General features: G+C 45.8%; 1 protein-coding gene across 1 annotated transcript in view; it reads left to right on the top strand.

Moving 5' to 3' along the window:
- Window positions 1–20,538, top strand: part of CCDC146 (coiled-coil domain containing 146) — a 221,081-nt gene extending 200,543 nt beyond the window's left edge. The window contains exons 16-19 of the mRNA XM_030216395.1: window positions 3,924–4,052; window positions 6,187–6,324; window positions 13,539–13,787; window positions 20,077–20,538. Of these exons, the coding sequence (XP_030072255.1) occupies window positions 3,924–4,052; window positions 6,187–6,324; window positions 13,539–13,787; window positions 20,077–20,280 (720 nt within the window). The 3' untranslated portion in view covers window positions 20,281–20,538. The remainder of the gene's footprint in view (window positions 1–3,923; window positions 4,053–6,186; window positions 6,325–13,538; window positions 13,788–20,076) is intronic.
- Window positions 20,539–24,130: the final 3,592 nt, after the last annotated feature.

The raw sequence follows: 24,130 nt of genomic DNA, 5'->3' as shown, positions 1-24,130 counted from the left end.
AGGTTAAGAAAGGTGCGAGAAGATCTTTTAGCGTTTCTGGGTGGCAGGTCCACGAGATCTAGCATGTAGGTAGGGGCGTCTCCGTAAATGATTTTGTGAACGGTCGTGTAGATCTTGAACGTAATAAGCTCTTTGAGTAGGAGCCAGTGTAATTTCTCTCTTAGGGGTTTAGCGCTTTCATATTTTGTCCTTCCAAATATGAGTCTGGCTGCGGTATTTTGGGCTGTTTGGAGTTTTTTGATGATCTGTTCTTTACAGCCAGCGTATAGTGCATTACAGTAGTCCAAGTGGCTTAATACCATTGATTGTACCAAGTTCCGAAAAATGGCCCTTGGGAAGAAAGGTTTTTACTTTTTTGAGTTTCCACATGGAGTATTTTGTTGGCATTGTTTTGACTAAGCTGGCCGTGGCTGTTTTAAAGGAGGACTGACCGTATTCTATCTGCTGTGATGTGATCATTGTAGGTTTCATGCTCTTGTAAGGGAAAGAGGCAGGGTACAGCAGGTACAGTTTAACATAAAACTTACAGTTTTGTTAACAGCATAACAATAGTAAAATAACCAAGAATAAACATGAATACAATAAATGAGGTAAACTTGAAAACAGTAAATTGAAGCCTAATAATAGAACTATCGTGAAACAGTATCAAAAATATACACATTTAACAGCACTGGAATTCAAATACCAGAAATATAATACAATGTTAGCATAATACTAATGATACACCTAATAAGTATGCATTAGAACATTCAACTAACATAGACATGATGCTAAAGATCCTCTACAAATCGGCCCACCATACAGCTGGAGGGACCAAGAGCAGACACATGATAGGAATAAGATGTGTGGCACAGAGTCAGTTGGGATAATTTGATGGTTAGCTAAAAAGGCAAGTTCATTATACAGTTAAGCAAGAGATAAGGAACTGATCTAAGTTACAATGTGTGTAGCAAGCTAGTCCAGGTGCAGATTGAGTGTATAGTCAGTCACCTTATATATTAAAGGTTTGGGAGAAGAGCCAGGCTTTCACTTTCTTCCTGAAGTAGAGGTAGTCTTGAGTTATGTGTAGCCCCTCTGGGAGTAAATTCCAGAGCGTGGGGGCCGCTCCTGAGAAGGCTTGCTAGCAGGTATCACATCGTACAATTTCTTTTGACGAGGGTGCAGATAGTGATGCTCCTTGAGAGAGGACCTTAGTGGTCTGAAAGGTGAGTAAACACCAATTCTTTAAGTACTCTGGCCCATTTTGTCTGAGGACCTTGAAAATTAAATATAGAGTTTTAAATTTAGCCCTGTAAGGTACGGGTAGCCAATGTAGCTTTCACAGGAAGGGTGTGATGTGGTCACACTACTTGTAGCTTTCTATCAGTCGTGCTGCAGCATTCTGTATTAGTTGGAGCTGATACAAACGCTTTTGGGTTTGGCCAGTATACAGGGCATTACAGTAGTCTATTCATGATGTTATCATGGCATGGACCGCTGTGGTCAAACTCATCTTTTCAATTTATGGAGAGAGATTTCGTAGCTGCCGTAGGTGATATAGACAATTTTTCAAGGTTATTTGAATTTGTTGAATCTAGCAGTATCCCAAGATTCCTGACCTGTGATTTTAGGGGGAGTTCATACTTCCTAAAAGGTATTTTGAAGTCAGGTATATGTCCACTTGTGTTTAGTAGCCAAAGTAACTCTGTTTTATTTGGGTTCATGCAAAGTTTGCTCACACCTGAGTTGCAGTTAGGCAGGCAGTATATTTACGCAGAGCTGTGGGTCAAGTGCATCCCGTATACTGCATGTGAAGATTGTACTGAGAAAATATTTCTATTATGTTTATAGAATAAAAAGACTTTTTGTCTTGGTCTTTGTCTGGGTGTCTTCCACTCTTTTGGTATGAACTGCTGTTCACTTGTGGAAGGTTTTTTCCTTTTTTATTTAAAGTAATATGAAAGTGATCTATATGTGCAGTAAATGTGTGCTAGAGAAATAATTATACTCTAGTGCAGTGGCGTAGCCATGGGTGGGCCATGGCCCACCCTATTTGGACTCAGGCCCACCCAAAATTGTGGCACTCTTGCTATGGCCTGGTAGAGATCCTCAAACCCCTCCAGCTGAAGATTTCCTCCTCAGGCAGCTGGTGTTCTTTCAAACGGTAGCTGGCTTAACTTGCCTCGAGCTGACACCAGCACCAACCCCTCTGCACATGCTTAGTTTGTTTTCATGCATGCAGAGCCTGCTGGCCATGGCATCAGCTCGAGGAAAGTGCTGCTGGCTGCTGTCTGGAAGACTGCTGACTGCCTGAGCAGGAGGAAATCTTCAGCTAGCGGGGTTTGTAGATCCCCTCCTGCTCAGATATTTAATATTGTGAGCTTGTAGGTGGAGGGAGGGATGAAGAGAAGACAGAGGGGGCCTAGGGACAGGGGGGCATGAATTCTGTGCCCACCCACCTTGGACTCAGGCCCACCCAAAATTGGCCGTCTAGCTACGCCCCTGCTCTAGTGCTACAAATTGTTGTTATGGACATGCAGAAACTTTTCTAAATACCAGCCAGTGCATAGGAGCAACTTTTCAAAATTATTGGGGGTGCTAAGCCCAGTGGAAATAACCCCTCCCTAGACACATACAAGGAATTTTCTCAATATTGGGGGTGCTCAAGCACCCACAGCACCCATAGAGTCGGCTCCTAAATGCCAGTGCACATGTATTTTCCAGCACATGCAGTGGAAGCAGCTATTTTAGAAATAAAAACATGGATAAAATGAGCAACACAAACCCAGCTGCTTCCACATGGAAGTAGAAATTTTGCAATGTCCATGTGTAAGTGCCGCCAATTAAGTAGTGAGGCTGCAATTTTTCATTTTGATTTCATTTTAGGAGATTACGGGGCTCATTTTTGAAACAGAAAACCAGCCAAAAAGCGGCAGATGGACATTTTTTGGTCCAAAGCATCCAAATCACTATTTTCAAAACCCATTTTTAGGACATTTTTCTCTGTAGTACATCCAAATCACAAGGGGTGTGTCAGGGTGGGATTTGGACATTCCCAAAACTTGAACGTTTTTCTACAATAATGGAACAAAGCAAAACCATCCAGGGCTAAAAGTTAGATGTTTTAGTCTAGAACTGTTTCAATCATGACTAAGTCACAAAAAGGTGCCCTAAGTGGCCAGATGACCATTGGAGGGAATCAGGGATGACTCTCTTTACTCCCCCAGTGGTCACTGACCCCATCCCACCCCTCTAAGATGTGAAAGTACATACCAGCCTCTATGACAGCCTCAGATGTTCTGGCCACTCCTATTAGAGCAGTCCCTGGAGTAGCCTAGTGGTCAGTGCAGTGGACTGTAGAGAAGGGAACCCAGGCCCATATCCCACTCTACCTGTTACACTTGTGATGAAAAGTGTGAGCCCTCTAAAACCCACCAAAAACCTACTGTAACCACATATAGGTGACAGCCACAACCATAATGGCTATTGTAGTGATGTATAGTTGGGTACAGTAGGTTTTTGGTGGGTTTTGGAGGGCTCGCCATGCAATATAAGGTAATGGTGAGATGTGTACCTGGAAGCCTTTATGTGACGTCCCCTGCAGTGCCCCCTAGGGAGCACCACTTCTCTGCTGGGATGTCTGTGTGGCCAGTCTTCTAAGAATGCTTTCCCCCCACCCCCTACACCTAATGACTTGTTTTTGTGCATTTTTACCTTGGTCTTTTTTTTTTAATGTTCCAAAAGAAAAACACACTGAGCATAAAACATCTAAGAAATGGCTATTTTCGAAACAAAAAGCTATTTTTCTGGTTCGAAAATCGCTATGTTCGCCACTTGATTTTTGGACGTTTTCAGCAACTTAATGTCATCCACTCCTTTAAATATAATACTCTTGAGGAGCATAATGTGGCATAAAGATAATTGTTTGGTATTACGTTTACCAGCTTGCTCGGTGCCGGGACAAAGTGCATGAACTGGAGTTAAAGATGGAAGACCCCAATGCGGAGAATAGAATTCGTCAGCTAGAAGGAAATGACCCATCCCAGGCTGACTTGATCAAAAAAATAGAGGAGGTACAGTGTGACTTCTTTTGTAATCTCTAGCAGAATAAGTATATCACTATGGGGATAATTGTATAAACAACTTGAGATTTTAGAACAGGGTTTTACAAGTTCCAGTAGGCTCTGATAAAACTGCCCCAGCAGACACAAGCAAAGGTCAGCACCTTCTTTTATGTAATATATGTATTTGGCATACCCAAGGACACAGAACAGGTGGAGCGGGTTTGAGATAAGTACTTATGTGGGTATTTTTTTAAAAGACACCCATATATGCCAATATTTACTGGCACATACTTCACTGTTCCCTCTAAACTCAGCAGGAGTCCAACAACTGCTTTGCTGTCAGTGGGGGGGGGGGGGGGGGGGGGGGGGGGGGGGGGAGGCAGCGCTTTAATATTCTGTTTTCTAATCACTAGAGACAGGCAGGTCCTCTTGAATCCTGCAGAGCTTGCCGGTCCCTCAATACGATCATAAAACAGCGCCCCCCACTGTTAGGACTGTAGGTGGAAGACTCCCACTCGACATAGAGGTAACTGTGTCACAAAGTTGTTCCTACCTTCGAGCAGGTGGAATTTGTACAGCAACTTTACACATAGGGTATATGTTATCTTTATAAAATAATTCCAACATACGCAGCTAAGCACCTTTTCTGCCTAAGTCCCTATGATAAAACTACCCCACACTCCATGGAAGTGTTTTTATGACATTTAGAAATACTCCTGCATGGAAACAAATGTAGGTCTGAAAAACAGTGTAGCAAAGACAGGGAGCAAAGTACAAACCAAAATCCAAAGAACAAAAAGACAAAAGGTACCCAGGGCCTTCAAAAAAATTGTTGAAAACAATCCTTGAATGGACCCGACACGGTCTGTGTTTCGGCACACAGCGCCTACGTCACGTAGCGTAGCAGATAATGTACAACTGTATTGTAGATCTCAATACGTTTGCTGAAAAACGGCACCGCTGTGTTATCCCTTATCAGATGATTCAAGAAATACTGTCATAGACTAACTCCTTGGGTTGCGAGATCATGAGAGTATTTCTTTATTTAATTGTGTGATAAGGGATAACTCAGCGGTACAGCACATCATTTCTCAGCAAACGTATTGAGATCTACAATACAGTTGTACGTTATCTGCTACGCTGCGTGACCCATGACGCAGGCGCTGTGCACCGAAACACGGACCGTGTCGGGTCCATTCAAGGATTGTTTTCAACAAGATAAATGATTAAAGGCGTTCCCCCTTTTTTTGAAGGCCCCTGGTACCTTTTGTCTTTTTGTTCTTAGGACTGAAAAACAGAACAGGCTTAATGGGCATTGTAGCTGGGTAGGTGTCCGTTGCACTGCTACGTGGCAGAGCATGAAGGAGCTCTAGTGCTCCACCAGCCAAAAATTGGTAGAGCGTAAGCATGCCATCAAGGGAATGAAAACAGACAAAAACAGCACATTTCCAGATTATAGACTGCGTGACTGTTAATCTGTGCTGGGGCTGCTCACTCAGGAACAGGGCTGCCGAGAGGGGGGGACAGGGGGGACAAAAGTCCCGGGGCCGGGGTCTCCAGGGGGGCCCGGCGCTGCCGCTGCCTGGCCCGCCCTCCGTCACTCCCGGAACTAACCTTAAGCCTCCTTTCACTTCGCAGCAAGCAGCAGCAGGTCAGGTCACTCCTTCCTTCCATGTCCCGCCCTCGCCTGACGTAACGTCCGTGAGGACGGGGCACGGAAGGAAGGAGGAGAGGTCTGCCCTGCCGCTGCTTGCTGCGAAGTGAAAGGAGGCTTTAGGTTAGTTCCGAGGGCCCGGCCCTGCCCTCGGGTGGGTGGGCGGCGTGGGGGCCCGGTGATCTCAGGTGGGCGGTGACCTCGGGTAGGTGGGGCCCGGCGATCTCAGGTGGGTGGCGACCTCGGGTGGGGGGGGGGGGCTAGGGGCAGCCTTGTCCCGGGCCCGGCTCCGGCTCTCAGCGGGCCCTGCTCAGGAATAGTTTGAATTGTGCTGCAAACAAAAGAAATGTTCGTTATAACAAAACAAGAAAATCTGTGTAGCTTAAGCCATGACAATTCTAAAGGTACTGGCGAGTGATCACCAGCTTGTTTAGTAGAACTCTGCTACTGGTCCCTTCCTTATCACACACAAATGCTCTCTCCATACAGCTGGAACTGCGCCTCGCAGAAAAGGAGGAGAAATTGTTGGAGAAGGATCTTCTATTTGAACAGGTGTTACGGCTTTCTGATAGACTCCAGATAAAAGCTGAAAATGGCAAATATGATACACTCACCCTGGCAAACAAGGTAAAAAAGTGAGAAATTGGAAATGTGTGTCCAGCATATGTAACAAGTTAGTTTCCTGTTGATTGAGGAAGGGTCAGCAGACTGAGGGACAGCTGCTGTCATGATGTATTTGCTTCACTGTAGTTCTAAGGTGCCAAGTTCGTGTTGGTCATTCAGTTCAGATATTTGATTATATTGTAGGAATTCACATAATTATATGCAATTTCAGCATCCCATTTTGGTTTTGTTTGCTTTTTGTTTTCTTTTGCTGATCCTAAAGCTAATTAATAAATATATCAACAAAAACCTAATAACCCCTGCAAACCTTGGACTAAGGCATCAGGACTATTTATAATCAGCTTCTATGGGGTTTCCTCCTATTTTATCTCCACCCATCACAGTTATAATTGTTGACTGAGAGGCACAGACTGCGGCTTCGTCTGAACCTGATACATGAGCGCTCTGAGACATGACGGCTGGACTTTGCTCACTCCTAGGAGCTCGCACTGATGCTGAATTAAGCACCAAACTTTTGGCACTCAAATCAGGGGCGTAGCCAGACTTCGGCAGGAGGGGGGGTCCAGAGCCCGAGGTGAGGGGGCACATTTTAGCCCCCCCCCCGCTGCTGCCGACACCCCTGCCACCGTCACAAACAACTTTGACCCCCCCCCCCCCGCCGACGACCCTCTCAGTCCCCCCTCCCACCACCAATTCTCCCCCACCGCCGCCGTCGTCTACCTTTGCTGGCAGGGGACCCCAACCCCCGCCAGCCGAGGTCCTCTTCTTCCGGCGCAAGGCTTTGTTCTGTTTCTGTGAGTCTGACGTCCTGCAGTAAATATTTCACAATTGTAGACATCTCTTCGGAGAGGAGTATTACAAGTCCGCTCTATTTTTTAATATATATTTTATATATTTTTTTTTGAAGAGAGGAGACCCGAGAGGATTGTGTCTCGTTATTTCCTTTGGAGTACACATTCCATGTCACATCTTTTGAGGTTACAAAGACCCCTGAGGCAGGCCATTGGGCCGAAACATGGCCGTGTCGGGTCATTTTTATGTACATTATCATCTTTTAATTTTTTACTTTTTAAGTGAATAAACATATAATCGTTGGTATCCTCATCCATTCTCCTCACTTTTTGTTTTATATTCAGAGGAGGATACCAAGGTACTTTTCCTCGGATGAGTCCTATGGAATTCCCTCTGAACCCTCCCGTCCACTTGAAAGGAGAATGTTCTCCCAATGGAGGTAGTGGAGACAAGGACTGTGTCGGAATTTAAGAAAGCATGGAGCAAGCATGTGGGATCCTTTAGGAAAAGGAAGAGTTAAGAGTTACAGAGGCTGGGCAGACTGTATAGGCCATTTAGGCTTTATATACCATCATATTTCTATGTTTCTATGTTTAACGTCTCCTCTGGAGAGCCTTCCATTCCCTTCTTTTATTAAGGAAATGGCTGATGCCATTCCATTTCCTTTGGAAGTGGAGGACTAGCCCAGCACCAAGATGCTCGAGATTTTGGACACATCTCCTCCTAGGGAGGCTGTGACTGTCCCTCTCCTTGAGGTACTCCAGGAAGTCCTCGATAGGAACTGGAAGTCCCCTCTGTTGGTCCTGGTCAGGCCCAAGAAGATCGATACCATGCACCGGATCCTGAGTACACCTGGTTTTGACCAGCCTCAGTTGCCTCACAATTCCATGGTGGTGGAATCCACTCTCAAAAGAGTCAGGAGTTCCAGGGACTATGTCTTGGCACCCCCAGGCAGAGAAGCTAGAACCCTGGATTCTTTTAGGAGGAAGATGTACCAGGCTTCAATTCTCATCTCCCAAATACAATCATAACAGCTCTTCACGAGCATCTACTTGAGAAACTCGGTGCACAAGTTGTCGGATCTGACTGAGACGCTCCCTCCGGAGCAGGCTGAGTCACTTCACCAGTTGGTCAAGCAGCAGAAAGTGTGTTGAAAGTTCTTGTCCAGGAGTACTTACAACACTTTTGATGTGACATCCAGGATCTCTGTTCAGATTCTAGCAATGCGTAGACTGTCATGGTTGGGTGTTTCTGACTTGGAACATTCTGTTCAGCAGAGGTTGACGGATGCCCCATGCCAGGGGGGATAACCTTTTTGGAGAGAAGATTGAGGAGGTCGCTGACCAAATCCAAAAACATACTGATACCATCTATCGGAGTGGAGGAGTAACCTAGTGGTTAGTACAAAGAACCGGGGAACTGGGTTAGATTCCCACCGTAGCAACTTGTGACTGGGCAAGTCACTTAATCCTCCATTGCCCTAGGTACAAATAAGTACCTGTATATACCCCTCAGGGTGTGGGCCGCCAAAATTTACATACGTGCGATTCTTCAAGTATAAGTTTTGGCGGACTACACCCTGAGGCAGCACTTGCGAAACATACCGCATGTTGGTGGGGGCGTCCGTGCTCTTCATTGTGAAAAGAATTTGAAGAAGAATTGTTACCTTGGAGTATTTTAAAGTATTTTCTACAGAAGATATGTTTGTAAAAGTCAAGGATATGTATTGGAATTAGTACATATTTAATAAATATTTAAAGACGTTATGAACCTTTGCTGTGCTGTTTGGAACTGAGTTTGAAACAGAAAAAGAAAAACATCAGATACAGCTGGATTTTTGTTTGGGTACAAAGTATCCCCACTGGCTTATTTGGACCTTTAAACTGATTTAGAATATTAGCTCAGCAGCCTTTATAGAATAGGGGTAAATATGAATATACCAGGAAAGAAAGTGAAGCAGTTATATATGGAAACAGACATTTTTGAGTCCACATTTTATCTCTGGTGCTGGGAAACATGTGGCTCCCTGCCGCAACCCGCAGCAAATCTACAGACCGATTCCAGATTGCTGTCACTTAAGAATGTCCGGCATGGAGCAGTAGATGGAGAGGCAAATGTCCACCAGTTATTCCTGCATTAATTAATAAGTTATAGAGACAGGTCATGCAAACTTCTTGTGTAGAGAGGACTTAATCAACTTGGCCTATTATTCAGCATGAAAAGTATCTTGGCACAGAGCATGCAGTTTACAGTTTATTCCAAACAAGAGCGGTCAACAATACAAAATAAAAAAACAATAGAAAGGAACTCCAGCATATTAGATAGGAAAGTCCACACAGTAGGCCAAATACGCCATCCAGAGAAAACAGAGCTAGATATTTAAAAAAGCATAAAAAATAAGCCGAAGTGATACTAACTGTCGGGTAACAATGCTCCAAATGTACCTTCAACAATTTCTTAAGGGGTCCATTTACTAAGGTGCGACAAAAAGTGGCCTGTGCTGCAGGGGCGTAGCCAGACTTCGGCGGGAGGGAGGTCCAGAGCCCGAGGTGAGGGGGCACATTTTAGCCCCCCTGGCGCTGCCGGCCCCTCCATCATTTTTGACACGCCCCCTCCTGCCACCACCTTGACCCCCCCCCCCCCGGCGCCAACCCTTTCGACCCCCCCCTTCCTACTGCCGCCAACCCTCCCCCACCGCTGCTGTCGTGTACCTTTGCTGGTGGGGGTCCCCAACCCCCGCCAGCCAAAGTCCTCTTCTCCAGTGCAGTCATGTTCCTGATCTGCAAGGGCAGGCTTCTGTTTCTATGAGTCTGACATCCTGTACATTGTCGTCAGACTCACAGAAACAGAAGCCTGCCCTTGCAGATCAGCAACGTGGCCGCACCGGAGAAGAGGACTTCGGCTGGCGGGGGTTGGGGACCCCCACCAGCAAAGGTACCCGGTGGGGGAGGGTTGATGGTGGGTGGGGTCGAAGGGGTTGGCGGCAAAATCTATGAGGGCCCGTGCCCCCATGGCCCCACGTGGCTACGCTCCTGCTGTGCTGTTGTAGGTGCATGTATTGGACGCGCGTAGGTCCATTTTTCAGCAAGCCTGCAAAAAAGGCCTTTTTTTGGCCGAAAATGGGCGTGTGGCAAAATAAAAATTGGCACATGTCCATTTTGTGCCTAAGACCTTACCCATTGACTTAGCTGTAAGGTCTCACGCGTTAACCAGGGGGGGGTTATCATCTGCACTCGTACACTGCCAATTACCACCTGGTTAGCGCCACACAGTAGAAAATAAAAAATATTTTCAGCTGCATGTATCAGATGCACGTAAAAAATGGAATTACCACCCAAGGCACGTGGTAGCCAGACGGTAGCTCCAAATTGACGCACGTTGGACACTCGTAGGCGCCTTTGCACCTTAGTAAAAGGGCCTCTAAATCTCTTAAGCGACCCCTCCACCCTCCTCCTCCCTGGCAGTGTAAAGCATATTTGGCACAGCCCCGGTGTGAACACCATGTACTTGAGGCTGTGCCTGTGTGTACATGTTTCTAAATGAAGCCATGTGCATGTTTATCTGTGTTTAGGGGAAGAAGTAGACCTTATATGTGTCTGTGAAGCTGTTATTTTGTGAGCGTAAATATACTGGGGAAAACCACGTACATCTGTGACTAAGCACAGCATCTGTAATAGAAAAAAACTTCCAAAATAAAAATAAGTGAAAGATTGAGAGAAGCAAACAGAGAAGTTGCTGAGATACAGTAGAAATAAATAAACCTGAAAAACTGTCAGGTCTATATTCCGTCACCATGATCAGCACTGGTTTTAAACACCAGCTGCAACAGCGAAATGAAACACAGAGAGGCAGGGGTAGAGCCGTGCATGCTGCTGGTAACCAAATAACATTAGCACAGCAATTTTTCTACCCTAACTTTATACGGATAACAGCCTGCCACTTAAGAGGTGGCAGTTCATCCACTTGTGCCCCTGGCCACAGGGTGGCGCTCTGGCACTAACATCTGATGTCATCCATGGGTTGGCACAGTTGCTTGGCAACAGGTGGTAAACATTCCACTCTTCTAGTACACAAAGATATTTGACTGGTTATTCTGGCACAGGGGTACCCGCTGTCTCAGTACACATTCACACACACGCACGCACACAGAGCCAAGCATAGGATTAAGTTTTGCTGGTGGTATCACTGCATGCGCGCGAGGTGGAGTGGGTTCTGGTGCTCAACACTGGAAACGATGGACTTGGAGCCAACCTACATCAGCAAGTTAAATGTAAAGACGGTGAGTGAATAAGTGCAGATGTCCCTGCCGCTGCCTTGCCCTGGGCCTGCTTCTGTCCCTTCGGTTTCTATCAAGTGTCTGGCTTTGGGCACAGAGGGACGGGTCACTAATGGTGTTTCAAGGATGGCCCTTAAAAAAAGACATTCTATTAAAATGTCATATAAAAACTGTTTGCTGGCATTTTCCAAACTACTTGGTTTATATTTCCACATACCTTAGTTAAAGTAGTCAAGAGGTTGGTGGCTTTTTTAATAGCTGTTTATATCATATGACCCTTATCAGCTGACACTGAAAGCCAACCAATTACAGCCCTCCCGGAACTAAAGCCATGTCATCCAGTCTAATTCTGCATTAAGCCCGAAAGGAACTACTGAATTCAGCTGAAAAATCCATCGCTGCTGTCTATAATTAATAGTTCATAATTGCCTCCCTCCCACCCTGTCTTTACATAATCTATTATTCTCCATCTTATATCCTGAATGCTATGTTTTTGCTCCACCCAATACTGTACTAGCTAGCGGTGCCTGCAAATTATGTGGAACTATACAGGATTTATGTTCATTCAATCTTAGTCTCACAGGTCGGTGTAATGTTTTAGAGCGCCCCTGACATACCCATGCCCTTTCCATAGCCACGCCTTCTTTTGGGATATGCATTATGGGAGTTAGGCACCCTGCCTTATAGAATAGCATGCAGCTTTATGCATGCACAAATTTGAATGATTACCATTGGAGGAGTGGCCTAGTGGTTAGGGTGGTGGACTCTGGTCCTGGGGAACTGATGAACTGAGTTCAATTCCCACTTCAGGCACAGGCAGCTCCTTGTGACTCTGGGCAAGTCACTTAACCCTCCATTGCTCCATGTAAGCCGCATTGAGCCTGCCATGAGTGGGAAAGCGCGGGGTACAAATGTAACAAAAATAAAATAGATACTATTGGAGATTCTACATGGAATGTTCCTATTCCACTAGCAACATTCCATGAAGAAGGCTGCGCAGGCTTCTGTTTCTGTGAGTCTGACATCCTGCACGTACGTGCAGGATGTCAGACTCACAGAAGCAGAAGCCTGTGCGGCCACATTGGTGATCTGCAAGGGCCTACTTCTACATGGAATGTTGCTAGTGGAATAGCTAAACAAAATAAACCAGGACCTTAGCCACCAATTATTAAACTAAAGTCTCAGCTAACACCAATGCACTAGTCCACTCATCCGATATTTATAATACAATGCACGCCCATGAGTAGCAAGGGAACCCTCAGATGATTTTGCCACTTCTCATGCAGTCAAATATACTGCTCTGAAATGGTATAGCATTTCTTTCATCGGGTATCCCTGCAGTGAGTTCGGAAGACTTTTTTTCTGTATTGTTGCTTCCCAACACCACTGTGCTACAAACTTTCAGTCTTTTTAAACCAAATGTGCAAAGTAAAGAACTGAATACTTTAAACTTTCAATCTTTTAAAACAAATGTGCAAGGTGAAAAGCTGAGTACTTATCCAGTCTCGTGGGAATTCTTCCACTTTATTCCTCTTTATTATTCCACACTGCCTTCCCCTGAAACCGCCCGACTCTGCAGGTTTCAATTGCTTGCTTCAGGGACGAGGGTTAAGGCATGAAAAACAAAAGAACTCCTTCCTCTGGCTCAAATTGAAACCTGGAATAGCAACATTCCATGTAGAATCTCAAATAGTAGCAACAGTGGAGGAGTGGCCTAGTGGTTAGGGTGGTGGACTTTGGTCCTGGGGAACTGAGTTCGATTCCCACTTCAGGCACAGGCAGCTCCTTGTGACTCTGGGCAAGTCACTTAACCCTCCATTGCCCCATGTAAGCCGCATTGAGCCTGCCATGAGTGGGAAAGCGAGGGGTACAAATGTAATAAAAATAATTGGTTGTTAGCACCCAATTATTGATGGTTAAGAGCTCTTGGCAGCATGCCCAAATTTGGATGCCAATTATAGAATCCAGGGGTATGTGTAACTTCAGTAGAAGCCTTTCAAGAGATTACACCGCCTTGAGTGAATTCCTTCAAAAAGGCGGTAAATAAATCCTAATAGATAAAATAATATACTTTTTATAGAGAGACGCTAATAATCCTTTAAAACAAAGAGGAACTGGGTAGTGTTTTATTACTGTGTTTGGTTTACAGATGAGCGATCTGCAAAGGAAAATAAAAGACACAACCCGAAAGATGATGGCTCTTATTGCAGAGCTCTCTATGAAGCAAGCAAAGACCATAAAACTTCAGCAAGAAGTACGAGATAAGGAGCAGTTTGTGGAGACTTGCTATGCAAGACTTGAGCAAGGTCTGCCACCCAGTGAGGAAACTGAGCAAGAGTGGATGAGATTACTACGCAATCAGCGAAGACACCAAGCAGATCTGGAAGAAAAAGCTAGGGTATGTGTGTCCCATATACAGCAGTAGTGAGATTTCTGCTTAGCTATGAGTTTTGCTTAATCTCTCTTAAGCAACAATGTACTTGAACACATTCCAGGTCACCGAATAGCAATGCATGCCATTTCCTCTTCTAAAGTGGAAGAATTTAAACTATGTTCCTTAGCCTATGAGATACTATCTCTGTGGCATAAGGGCCTATAGAATGACATGATGACGGTATGAAATAACTTTAGAACATACAGCACAGAACTAGAGTAAATGCAACAGAGTCCTCAGTCTCTGAACCACAGTCAGTTCACTATTGCCTCCTGCAGGCCAAAGCTGAAGTGGATATCTTATGTGAGCAACAGAGTGTCTGGAGGGTGGCCATCTTCACAAAGGCTAAGATTCTAGTCCCTAATTGTTTGGCACTCTCTTTTCTCTCTCCCTGTGTCTTACCAGGCATTTCCCTTTCCCCATTTCTTTCATTCTCCCTTTATTTATAGTAGGCCTTGCAGATCTCTGTCTCTTTTTCTATGAATCCTTTAAATGTTTCTAAATCTTCAACTGAAATTAGTCTTTTAAATAACAGAACATATACCAAGCTTCAACATTTAGAAGTAATTCATTAGAATGTTAGAAACTGATGCAAATATGAGTAAACCTCTTCTGTATGATACCATTTTACAGAGCCATTCTTAGGCAGGGGCCACAGGGGCAGTTGCACAGGGGCTTGCACTCCTAGGGGCCCTGCAGCTCTAGCACATCTGTCTTGCCGTCTCGGATCACCTCCCTGCTCCATACCTTAATGTGCATCCACATTTCAGTAGAGAACATCAGGCAGGATTTTCATATCCTGTCAGCTGCCGAGCCCAGAGCCTCCTTATTTCTGCGTCCCACCCCCTTTTGATGTCACTTCCTGCTACCGCTGGGCTGCAGCAGCAAGAAGACTCTGGGCTCAGCAGCTGACGGAATATGAAAATCGCTGCCGCTGTCTGCTGCTCTCTACTGAAATGTGGTGGATGCACATCAAGGTATGGGGTGAGGTGGGCTTCCGAGGGCTCTAAACCTCCTTTTAAACTGATACATTTTGGTTTATGGTGGAGGGCGGGACCGGGCAGGGGGGCCCACTGAACTGATCTGCACAGGGCCCCATAATCGCTAAGACCAGCCCTGCCGTTTTACGCAATGATAGATCTGGATTAAGGAACGAACTCGCTCTCAAAGATCTTTGGTGTGGAACAGTCGCAAAACACCACATAAGCTCCAAGACCTATCTCCACAAAGGGCAAGTATTAGATTTTCTTGGAAAATAAAAGGTTTTCCTAAAGATGGTGTGCTCTAAGGAGAAGCTAGAAGCTAAATGTTTTGAACTCTGAGAAATGCATTTGGAAACATTAGATAAAGCAATGGCAAAAGCCAGAAGGACTCCTGGGTGCATAAGAAGAGGAATGGCCAGGAGGAAAAAAGAGGTGATACTGCCTCTGTCTAAATTTCTGATGAAACCTCATTTTGGAATACTGTATACAATTCTGGATGCATAAACAGGATGGAGTCACTTTAGAGAGCAGGCTACTCCAATGGTTAGCTGTATAAGCAATGAGGAACAGACTTAACAATCTAAACACGTATATCCTGAAGGAAAGGCAGGATAGGGGAGAGATCAGAGAGACATTTAAATACCACCAAAATATAAAATTCACAAGAGCTGGGCCTCTTTCAGTGGAAAGTTTATAATACTCTTCCTACATTTCCTTGTCTTGCTTTATTCTCTACCATGTAAGATGCTTTCTTTTACTATGTAAGCCGCACTGACATAGGGGTCGGTGGCCCAACTGTTTGGGGAGGCTAAAGGGGGCGGGGTTAGGGGTGGGGCCAGGGGTGGAGCTTAAATCCATAATTGTCTGATCACACACAGAAAAAAAAATAAATGTCACACTTAATACCTTTTATTAAATTCAGATATTAGCTATGTATCATATGTCAAAGAATAAAGTGGTTGCTCAAAGCATATACTAACCACAATCGCTCGCTCAACTGCAAAACACTATGCACAACTTTGTGCAAAAACACACTCTGAACCTTACTGTACCATAAATATTACACTGGGCAGAACCTAATACACCAATATACCACCCATACGGAAAATGCAGACCGTCAACAATATTGAAACAAGGGATCATAATATCACAATTCTCATGTAGAGCCACAAAACATCCTAATTCATGTTTAATGTGGGATAAAATGTCATAAATAAGTAAATAAACTTTTAATGTTGAACACCTAATTCTCAAAGTGGACATATTCCAAACACTATAATGAAAATAAAATGATCTTTTCTACCTTTGTTGTCTGGTGACTTTGTTTTTCTGATTGTGCTGGCCCAGTATCCGATTCTGCTGCTATCTGTCCTCTTAACTCCGTTTCCAGGGCTTCCTTTCCATTTATTTGTTTACTTTCCGCCTTTCTTCTTCATTTCTTGTCCTACATCCGTAAGTAAAAGCTGGGTCCTCCGCAAACTTGACTGTCCAGTGGATCCAGCTTTTGCCTATTTTCTTCATCCATGTGTAGTTTTTCTACTCTCTTCCTTTTCTGTTATCTCATCTCCTTCCTCACTCCTCCCTCCCCCTCCATGTCCAGCAACCCTCCTCTCCCCCCTCCCCTCCCCTCCATCCACCCATGTCCAGCAACTCTCCTCTCCCCTGCCCTCTCCTCTCCCCTTCTTCCACCATGTCCAGCAACCCTCCTCTCCCCTTCCCTCCATCCAGCAACCCTCCTCTCCCTTGCCCTCTCCTCTCCCCTTCTTCCACCATGTCCAGCAACCCTCCTCTCCCCTGCCCTCCTCTCCCCTTCTTCCACCATGTCCAGCAACCCTCCTCTCCCCTTCTTCCACCATGTGCAGCAACCCTACTCTCCCCTTCCCTCCATCCAGCAACCCTCCTCTCTCCTGCCCTCTCCTCTCCCCTTCTTCCACCATGTCCAGCAACCCTCCTCTCCCCTTCCCTCCATCCAGCAACCCTCCTCTCCCCTGCCCTCTCCTCTCCCCTTCTTCCACCATGTACAGCAACCCTCCTCTCCCCTTCCCTCCATCCAGCAACCCTCCTCTCCCCTGCCCTCTCCTCTTCCCTTCTTCCACCATGTCCAGCAACCCTCCTCTCTCCTTCCCTCCATCCAGCAACCCTCCTCTCCCCTGCCCTCTCCTCTCCCCTTCTTCTACCATGTGCAGCAACCCTCCTCTCCTCTTCCCTCCATCCAGCAACCCTCCTCTCCCCTGCCCTCTCCTCTCCCCTTCTTCCACCATGTCCAGCAACCCTCCTCTCCCTTCCCTCCATCCAGCAACCCTCCTCTCCCCTTCTTCCACCATGTGCAGCAACCCTCCTCTCCCCTTCCCTCCATCCAGCAACCCTCCTCTCCCCTGCCCTCTCCTCTCCCCTTCTTCTACCATGTGCAGCAACCCTCCTCTCCTCTTCCCTCCATCCAGCAACCCTCCTCTCCCCTGCCCTCTCCTCTCCCCTTCTTCCACCATGTCCAGCAACCCTCCTCTCCCCTTCCCTCCATCCAGCAACCCTCCTCTCCCCTTCTTCCACCATGTGCAGCAACCCTCCTCTCCCCTTCCCTCCATCCAGCAACCCTCCTCTCCCCTGCCCTCTCCTCTCCCTTTCTTCTACCATGTGCAGCAACCCTCCTCTCCCCTTCTTCAACCATGTGCAGCAACCCTCCTCTCCCCTTCTTCAACCATGTGCAGCAACCCTCCTCTCCCCTTCCCTCCATCCAGCAACCCTCCTCTCCCCTGCCCTCTCCTCTCCCCTTCTTCCACCATGTGCAGCAACCCTCCTCTCCCCTTCCCTCCATCCAGCAACCCTCCTCTCCCCTCCTTCCACCATGTGCAGCAACCCTCCTCTCCTCTCCCGTCTGCCCTGTTTCCTGCCCCCCCCCGCCGTACCTTTAAATATTATAGTTTTGCTGGAGTCGCGGGCAGCCGGCATTGAAGACATCGGCAGGCTTACGCCGGTTCCAGCAGCCTTCCCTTCCCTCGTTGCAAGTCGGATGATGGCTCCGCCCTCTTCTGACGTATTTCCTGTTTCTACGAGGGCGGAGCCATCATCCGACTTGCAACGAGGGAAGGGAAGGCTGCTGGAACCGGCGTAAGCCTGCCAATGTCTTCAATGCCGGCTGCCCGCGACTCCAGCAAAACTATAATATTTAAAGGTATGGCGGGCGGCGGCGGCAGGGGGCGGGCTGGGGAGGCTTAGCCTCCCCAAGCCTCTTATACGGGGCGCCTATGCGCACTGAACCTGCTGTATGTGGGAAAGAGCGGGGTACAAATGTAATAAATAAATAAAGGAGATTCTGGAATAAGGGGTCATAAGATGAGGGTGAAAGGGAGTAGACTCAGAAACTCAGTAATAAATGTAAAGGAAAGGGTGGTAGATGCATGGAACAGCCTCCCAGTGGAGGTGGTGTATATCTGAACTCAAGCAAGCACAGAGGACCTATGGAGGGAGAGAAAGGAAGGAACTGTAGAGACTGGGTTGGACGGACAAATAGCTAGGCTGTATGCTCTTTTGCTGCCATCATGTTCCCACCTGAAATAAAATATATAATTAGAGAGAGATCGCCAGTTATTTTAATCATGTGATCATATCTGAGGCAAGAAATTATTATGGGCCATAGATCCTAACAAGAAGACATCATGAATGAAACAAATGTATTGTAGTCTTGTGAATAAAAATCATTGATAGATACCAGACATTTTTCAAGAAAAAAGTAAATTATCGTATTTCCACTTGGGGTTAAAAAGCTTGCTCCGTTGCAATGCTGCACACTGCCATGCAGAAATGGGGATTCTGTGGAGACAGTATTCACAGTCCCCTGGAGGCCATTGCTTAAGAGCGACATCTAGTGGCCATATTTAGGGTCCATGTTGTAGGGTTCCAGAAGGATCCCTAGTGTAAGGCCCTCAGCCCTGGACTTTCTTTTTAATGAGCCATATTCTGACTGGCCTGGATGTACAAAGCTGCAGAAGGAACTGTCTGGTCAAAAGACCTATGACAATCACCCTAATGTTCATCTGGTAGGGCATCTCCTGCCAACCTACCAGGACAGATCACATATGGAGATAGTCTTTATGCAGCGATGATGCTTGGCCAGCTCAGTTTTTGAGCAAGTTTCCATCCCTGTTAGCTGGTCACTAGGTTTATCAATGGATCTGAGAATTAACATAAATAATTTTAATCTACTGTTTTAAAGATAACTGCTTAGTTACAAAGACATTGGTGTTCTTTACAACCGTAAGTATAAACACCATGAAAGTATCACAGAATAAATACTTTTAATGGAGCTGGAAACTTTTAGCATAAATCTTCTTTTTGGCAGGTAACAAAGGTAGCTCAGAGTTAGACTATTGAATGTCACAAACACATTTATAGAAAAATACCTAACGTATTAAATTAAGCTTGCACTTTGCATGGCCAGTGTTAGTGATTTAGAGTTGGCAAGCACTGTTGGGTGATGATTTTTCTTGCTGTGGTATCTGTTTATTTTTTGAAATGTATTTAAGTAGCATATTTAATCTTGCAGCCAGAAAGTGACTATTATTAGTGTTTGAATACACACTGGGAAGCAAAGATGAACATTTCCATGTATGGCAGCACCAACTGAGCAACTAGGTTTCTTTTGTCCAACTGCTACTACTGTACATTGAGTAAAGGGAAACATGGCAATTGGGAAAAGGCACAATTCTATATAATAATTCTCACCTCCAACGTTCTGAGTTGCCTGGGACCGTGGCTCATTCCAAGTTGGTCTGCTAGGCTCAGTAGATCAGGCTGACATCACTGTAACCATTATGATGTCAACTTCAGAACCCGGGGGGGGGGGGGAACATGCCTCACAGCTGATCCATGTCCAGAGGAGGGTCACTGGACATGGGTGGCTGGAGGGGGGGCAGGGGACAGAGGAGGGACACTGGACATGGATGGCTGGAGGGGGGAGAGAGGAGGGTCGCTGGACATGGGTGGCTGCAGGGGGGCAAGGGAGAGAGGAGGTTCGCTGGACATGGGTGGCTGTGGGGGGGGCAAGGGAGAGAGGAGGGTCGCTGGACATGGGTGGCTGCAGGGGGGCAGGGGAGAGAGGAGGGTCGCTGGACATGGGTGGCTGCAGGGCAGCCAAAGAAAACCTTGCTAGCGCCCATTTCATGTGTGTCAGAAACAGGCTTTTTTTTACTAGTGCATAAATGCCAGTTTGAAATAAATTTGTTAGAATGACACTTTCTTCAACAAATCAAAGCATCTTATTTTCTCTCCCACAGAATGCTGACGAAGAAAAACAGCATATGCTTCCAAATGGGTTATATACCACCGCTGAACAACGGCCCAATGCGTACATTCCAGAAGACGTCGCTGCACTTCCTCTGCCACGGCCCTATGGAGCTCTAGCTCCTTTCAAGCCCACTGAACCTGGCACAAGCATGAGGCACATAAGAAAACCTGCTGTAAAACCAATCGAAATATGAATAGCTCAGTCTGCATTCTTCTACGTGAAGGGGTTTGGTTGTAACCCTACTACTGCGCACCGCAAAAGTAGCTTCTAATAATGCTGTCTTTTATGACATCATTTGATTCTCTAGTACATGTAGTGCGGTGATGGTGAGATTAGAAAACTTGCACACAGGGAAGACTGAGGCTATGTCTGCTAGTTCTGTTACAGAAATCCAGAACCCTAAATACCCAGGTGAATGTTCCCGGTATTAAAATACAATTGAATACTTTAAACTGAAATGCAATGAAAATACCGCTGTTAAACAGGTACTAATAAATATTTCAGTTAAAACTTTAAAGGTTGTATTTATTCCACGATTGACTCTTATCTTCCCTATCCCAATACAACATTTTGTACCTGTCCCGTACCGGATTTGGCGAATGCCTTCACGGTATTATGTAAGCCACATTGAGCATGTAAATATGTGGGATACAAATGTAATAAATAAATAATAAAAGAGTTATATCCTATATAATAAAACGCACCTCCCACATTCTGAAGCTGACTGCATGGCTGAGGCATTCCTGCTCTCTGTATCCATCTCCTGAATTGACATCACGTACTTCCGGGTTCGTCACAAGCAGAAGTGACCAACCACACGAGGTTTCTCGGCTTCAGAATGTTGGAGGTGCATTCTATTAAATAGGATTGGTCAGTTCCTCGAAGCACAGCCAGAGCTCAGCGTCCTGCACAGTAACGCTCAGACACCAGAGAGAGGGAGGGAAGGGGGGCCTGACACCAGAGAGGGGGGGGGGGGAAGTATCTATGTCACACACACACACACTCTCTCATAGTCAATGTCTTTCTCTCACTCTCGCACACTGTCTCACACACTCTATGTCTCACACTGTATCACATTCACTCTCTATGCATCACACAGTCACTCACACACTCTTGGTCTCATACACTCAGTCTCACAGAGTCTGTGTCTCACACACACTTTGTCTCGCACACACTGTATCTGTGTGAAATACACTCTGTCTCTCTCACACTCTCACTTGCACACACTCATTCTCACACACACACACTCTCTCACACACAGTCACTCTCACATACTCTCTCAAACATACACACTCTGAAGAAAACCTTGCTAGCGCCCATTTCATTTGTCTCAGAAACGGGCCTTTTTTACTAGTTTTTTATAAACCAGTTTATTTAGAAATTGATGAGTTATTTTTACATAATAAAAAATAAGCCAGGAGAAGGGGAGGGGCTCTCAGTAGGTGCATGGGAACTCCCCAGGATGTCATGATGTGATTATATGTAAAACCTAAAATCAAAAGTCTTAATCTATAAACACCAATAACACACCCCTCGTACAAACAAATGTTTACTGGATGAACACCAGAAAAATTCCACTTCCCCTAGTACTCACCACCTCTCCCTGTGGCTCCACCACTGTTTTAGTGCCTTTCCCTTGCTCATGCCTCAGTTTTGTACAAATGTTTGTAAATGAGTCAACCAGAAAGTTACCCAATAACACGTTGCACCTGTGCCACAAGAACACCAATAGAAGTGGGCCCAATATTCAAAAAAAGCTGAGCTCCTAAATCTGTGCCCTATTTTTAGCCAAATTTAGGAGCCTAAGGAGCTCATTTTCAAAAGAGAAAAACATCCAAAAAAGTGTCAAAAAGCCCAATTTGGATGTTTTTCTTCTCAAAATGTCCAAATCAGTATTTTTAAAACCTATTTTGCAGATGTTTATCTATGCGATTCATCAACAGTGTGTCCAAATCACAAGGGGGGGGGGGGGGGGCGTGTCGGGGCGTTTCAAAGGCGGGATTAGAGTGTGCCTAACAGCTGGATGTTTTACAGCCATAATGGAACAAACCCAAAATGTCCAGGACTAAAACTAAGATGTTTCAGAATGAATAAGGCAGAAAAAGGTGCCCTAAATGTCCACTGGAGAGAATCAGGGGTTAACCCACAATACCCTCCTCAGTGGTCACTGACCCCAGGGCCGGTCAAACCCGGTAAGCGGGGTGAACACCGCAGGGGGGGCACCTGCCTTCCAGGGCGCCGCTGCGGCACTGCACCGCCATACCGCGCCGCCCTTGGAGGTTTAAATCTTTTATTTACCTCCGTCCCAGCGGCCGCATCATTTCAAAGCCCTGCCCGTCTCTAGCCTTCCCGCCCTTCGTGAGTTTGTTCCCTCAGAGTCCCGCCTTCTGATGTCATTTCCTCTTTCCTCGAGGGCGGGACTCTGAGGGAACGAACTCATGAAAGGAGGAAAGGCTAGAGACGGGCAGGTAAATTTAAAAAAAGACTTAAACCACGCAGGGTGGCAGGAAGAAAAAGGGGGATGTTGGGGGGAGTCGGAGAAGAGGGCGGGCAGGTGGCCATAAATGGGAGGGGGATGGGGGCGAAGGAGAATCGCACTGGGCTGGAAAAGGGGGCAGGGAGGGAGAAGAGAGAAAGGAGATGCTAGACGGGGGGGGGGGGGGGGAGGGCGCCAACTGATAGTCTGCAGGGGGGCACCAGAGACCCTAGGGCCGGCCCTGACTGACCCCCCCTCCCACCCCTCATCATCATGACAGCAAAAGAGCATACATCCTATCTATTTGTCCATCCAACCAGTCTCTACAGTTCCTGCCTCTCCCTCTATAGGTCCTCTGTGCTTGCTTGAGTTCAGATACGCACCGCCTGCACTGGGAGGCTGTTCCATGCATCTACCGCCCTTTCCCTTACTTTATTACTGAGCTGATGAGTCTATTCCCTTTTACCCTCATCTTATGACCCCCTTATTCCAGAACCTTCTTTCCACTGAAAGAGGCCCAGCTCTTGTGAATATGATCTAGAAACAAAATCTGCAGTGTGGTGTTTATTCATAGATTATGTTTCCTCACGATTATAGGGCAAAAGTCCTAATTATTCATGCAGTCCTGCTTGAAAAAAATGTATATAAAAACAGTGCCCTTCATCTGATTTGAGCAATGCTGGCCTTTCCATTCCTGATACATCCATTGTTTGTTCATTATTTATCGTAATAAACAACGTTGTTTAGAGTGCAAGTGAAGTCTAAACATAGTTCCATGGTATTTAAGCAGTCTGAAAGCTTACCAGATTTCCCATGGCAGTATCTTTTTTTTTTTTTTTTTTAATTTTATGGACTCTAGCCTAAAATGGGTTAAATAGCAGCTCATTCCTGAATAAACAGTTCAGAATTAGAGCTTCTATAAAACTGAGCTGCATTTAGCTTTTCTTTGGATAAGATTCTAGTCTTAAAAATACAAGCAATAAACACGATCTTCTCCCAAACCTTTAATGGCTGTAGCAACTGGCTTGCCAGTCATTCTCAGTGCATTATAATGGGCTTGTCATACACCCTCTAAGACAAGCTGTATGTAGCTCATTTTTATTTATTTATTTTTATTACATTTGTACCCCGCGCTTTCCCACTCACGGCAGGCTCAATGCGGCTTACATGGAGCAATGGAGGGTTAAGTGACTTGCCCAGAGTCACAAGGAGCTGCCTGTGCCTGAAGTGGGAATCAAACTCAGTTCCTCAGGACCAAAGTCCACCACCCTAACCACTAGGCCACTCCTCCAATGTTGCTACTACTGGAGATTCTACATGGAATGCTGCTACTATTGGAGATTCTACATGGAATGTTGCTATTCCACTAGCAACATTCCATGTAGAAGAAAGTCAGCCCTTGCAGATCACCAATGTGGCCGCGCAGCCTTCTACATGGAATGTTGCTAGTGGAATAGCAACATTCCATGTAGAATCTTCAATAGTAGCAACATTCCATGTAGAATCTCCAATAGTATCTATTTTATTTTTGTTACATTTGGACCCCGCGCTTTCCCACTCATGGCAG

The sequence above is a fragment of the Microcaecilia unicolor genome, chromosome 10 (assembly GCF_901765095.1).
Source record: "Microcaecilia unicolor chromosome 10, aMicUni1.1, whole genome shotgun sequence".
NCBI lineage: Eukaryota > Metazoa > Chordata > Amphibia > Gymnophiona > Siphonopidae > Microcaecilia > Microcaecilia unicolor.
This window is presented reverse-complemented; position numbering and strand designations above follow the sequence as displayed.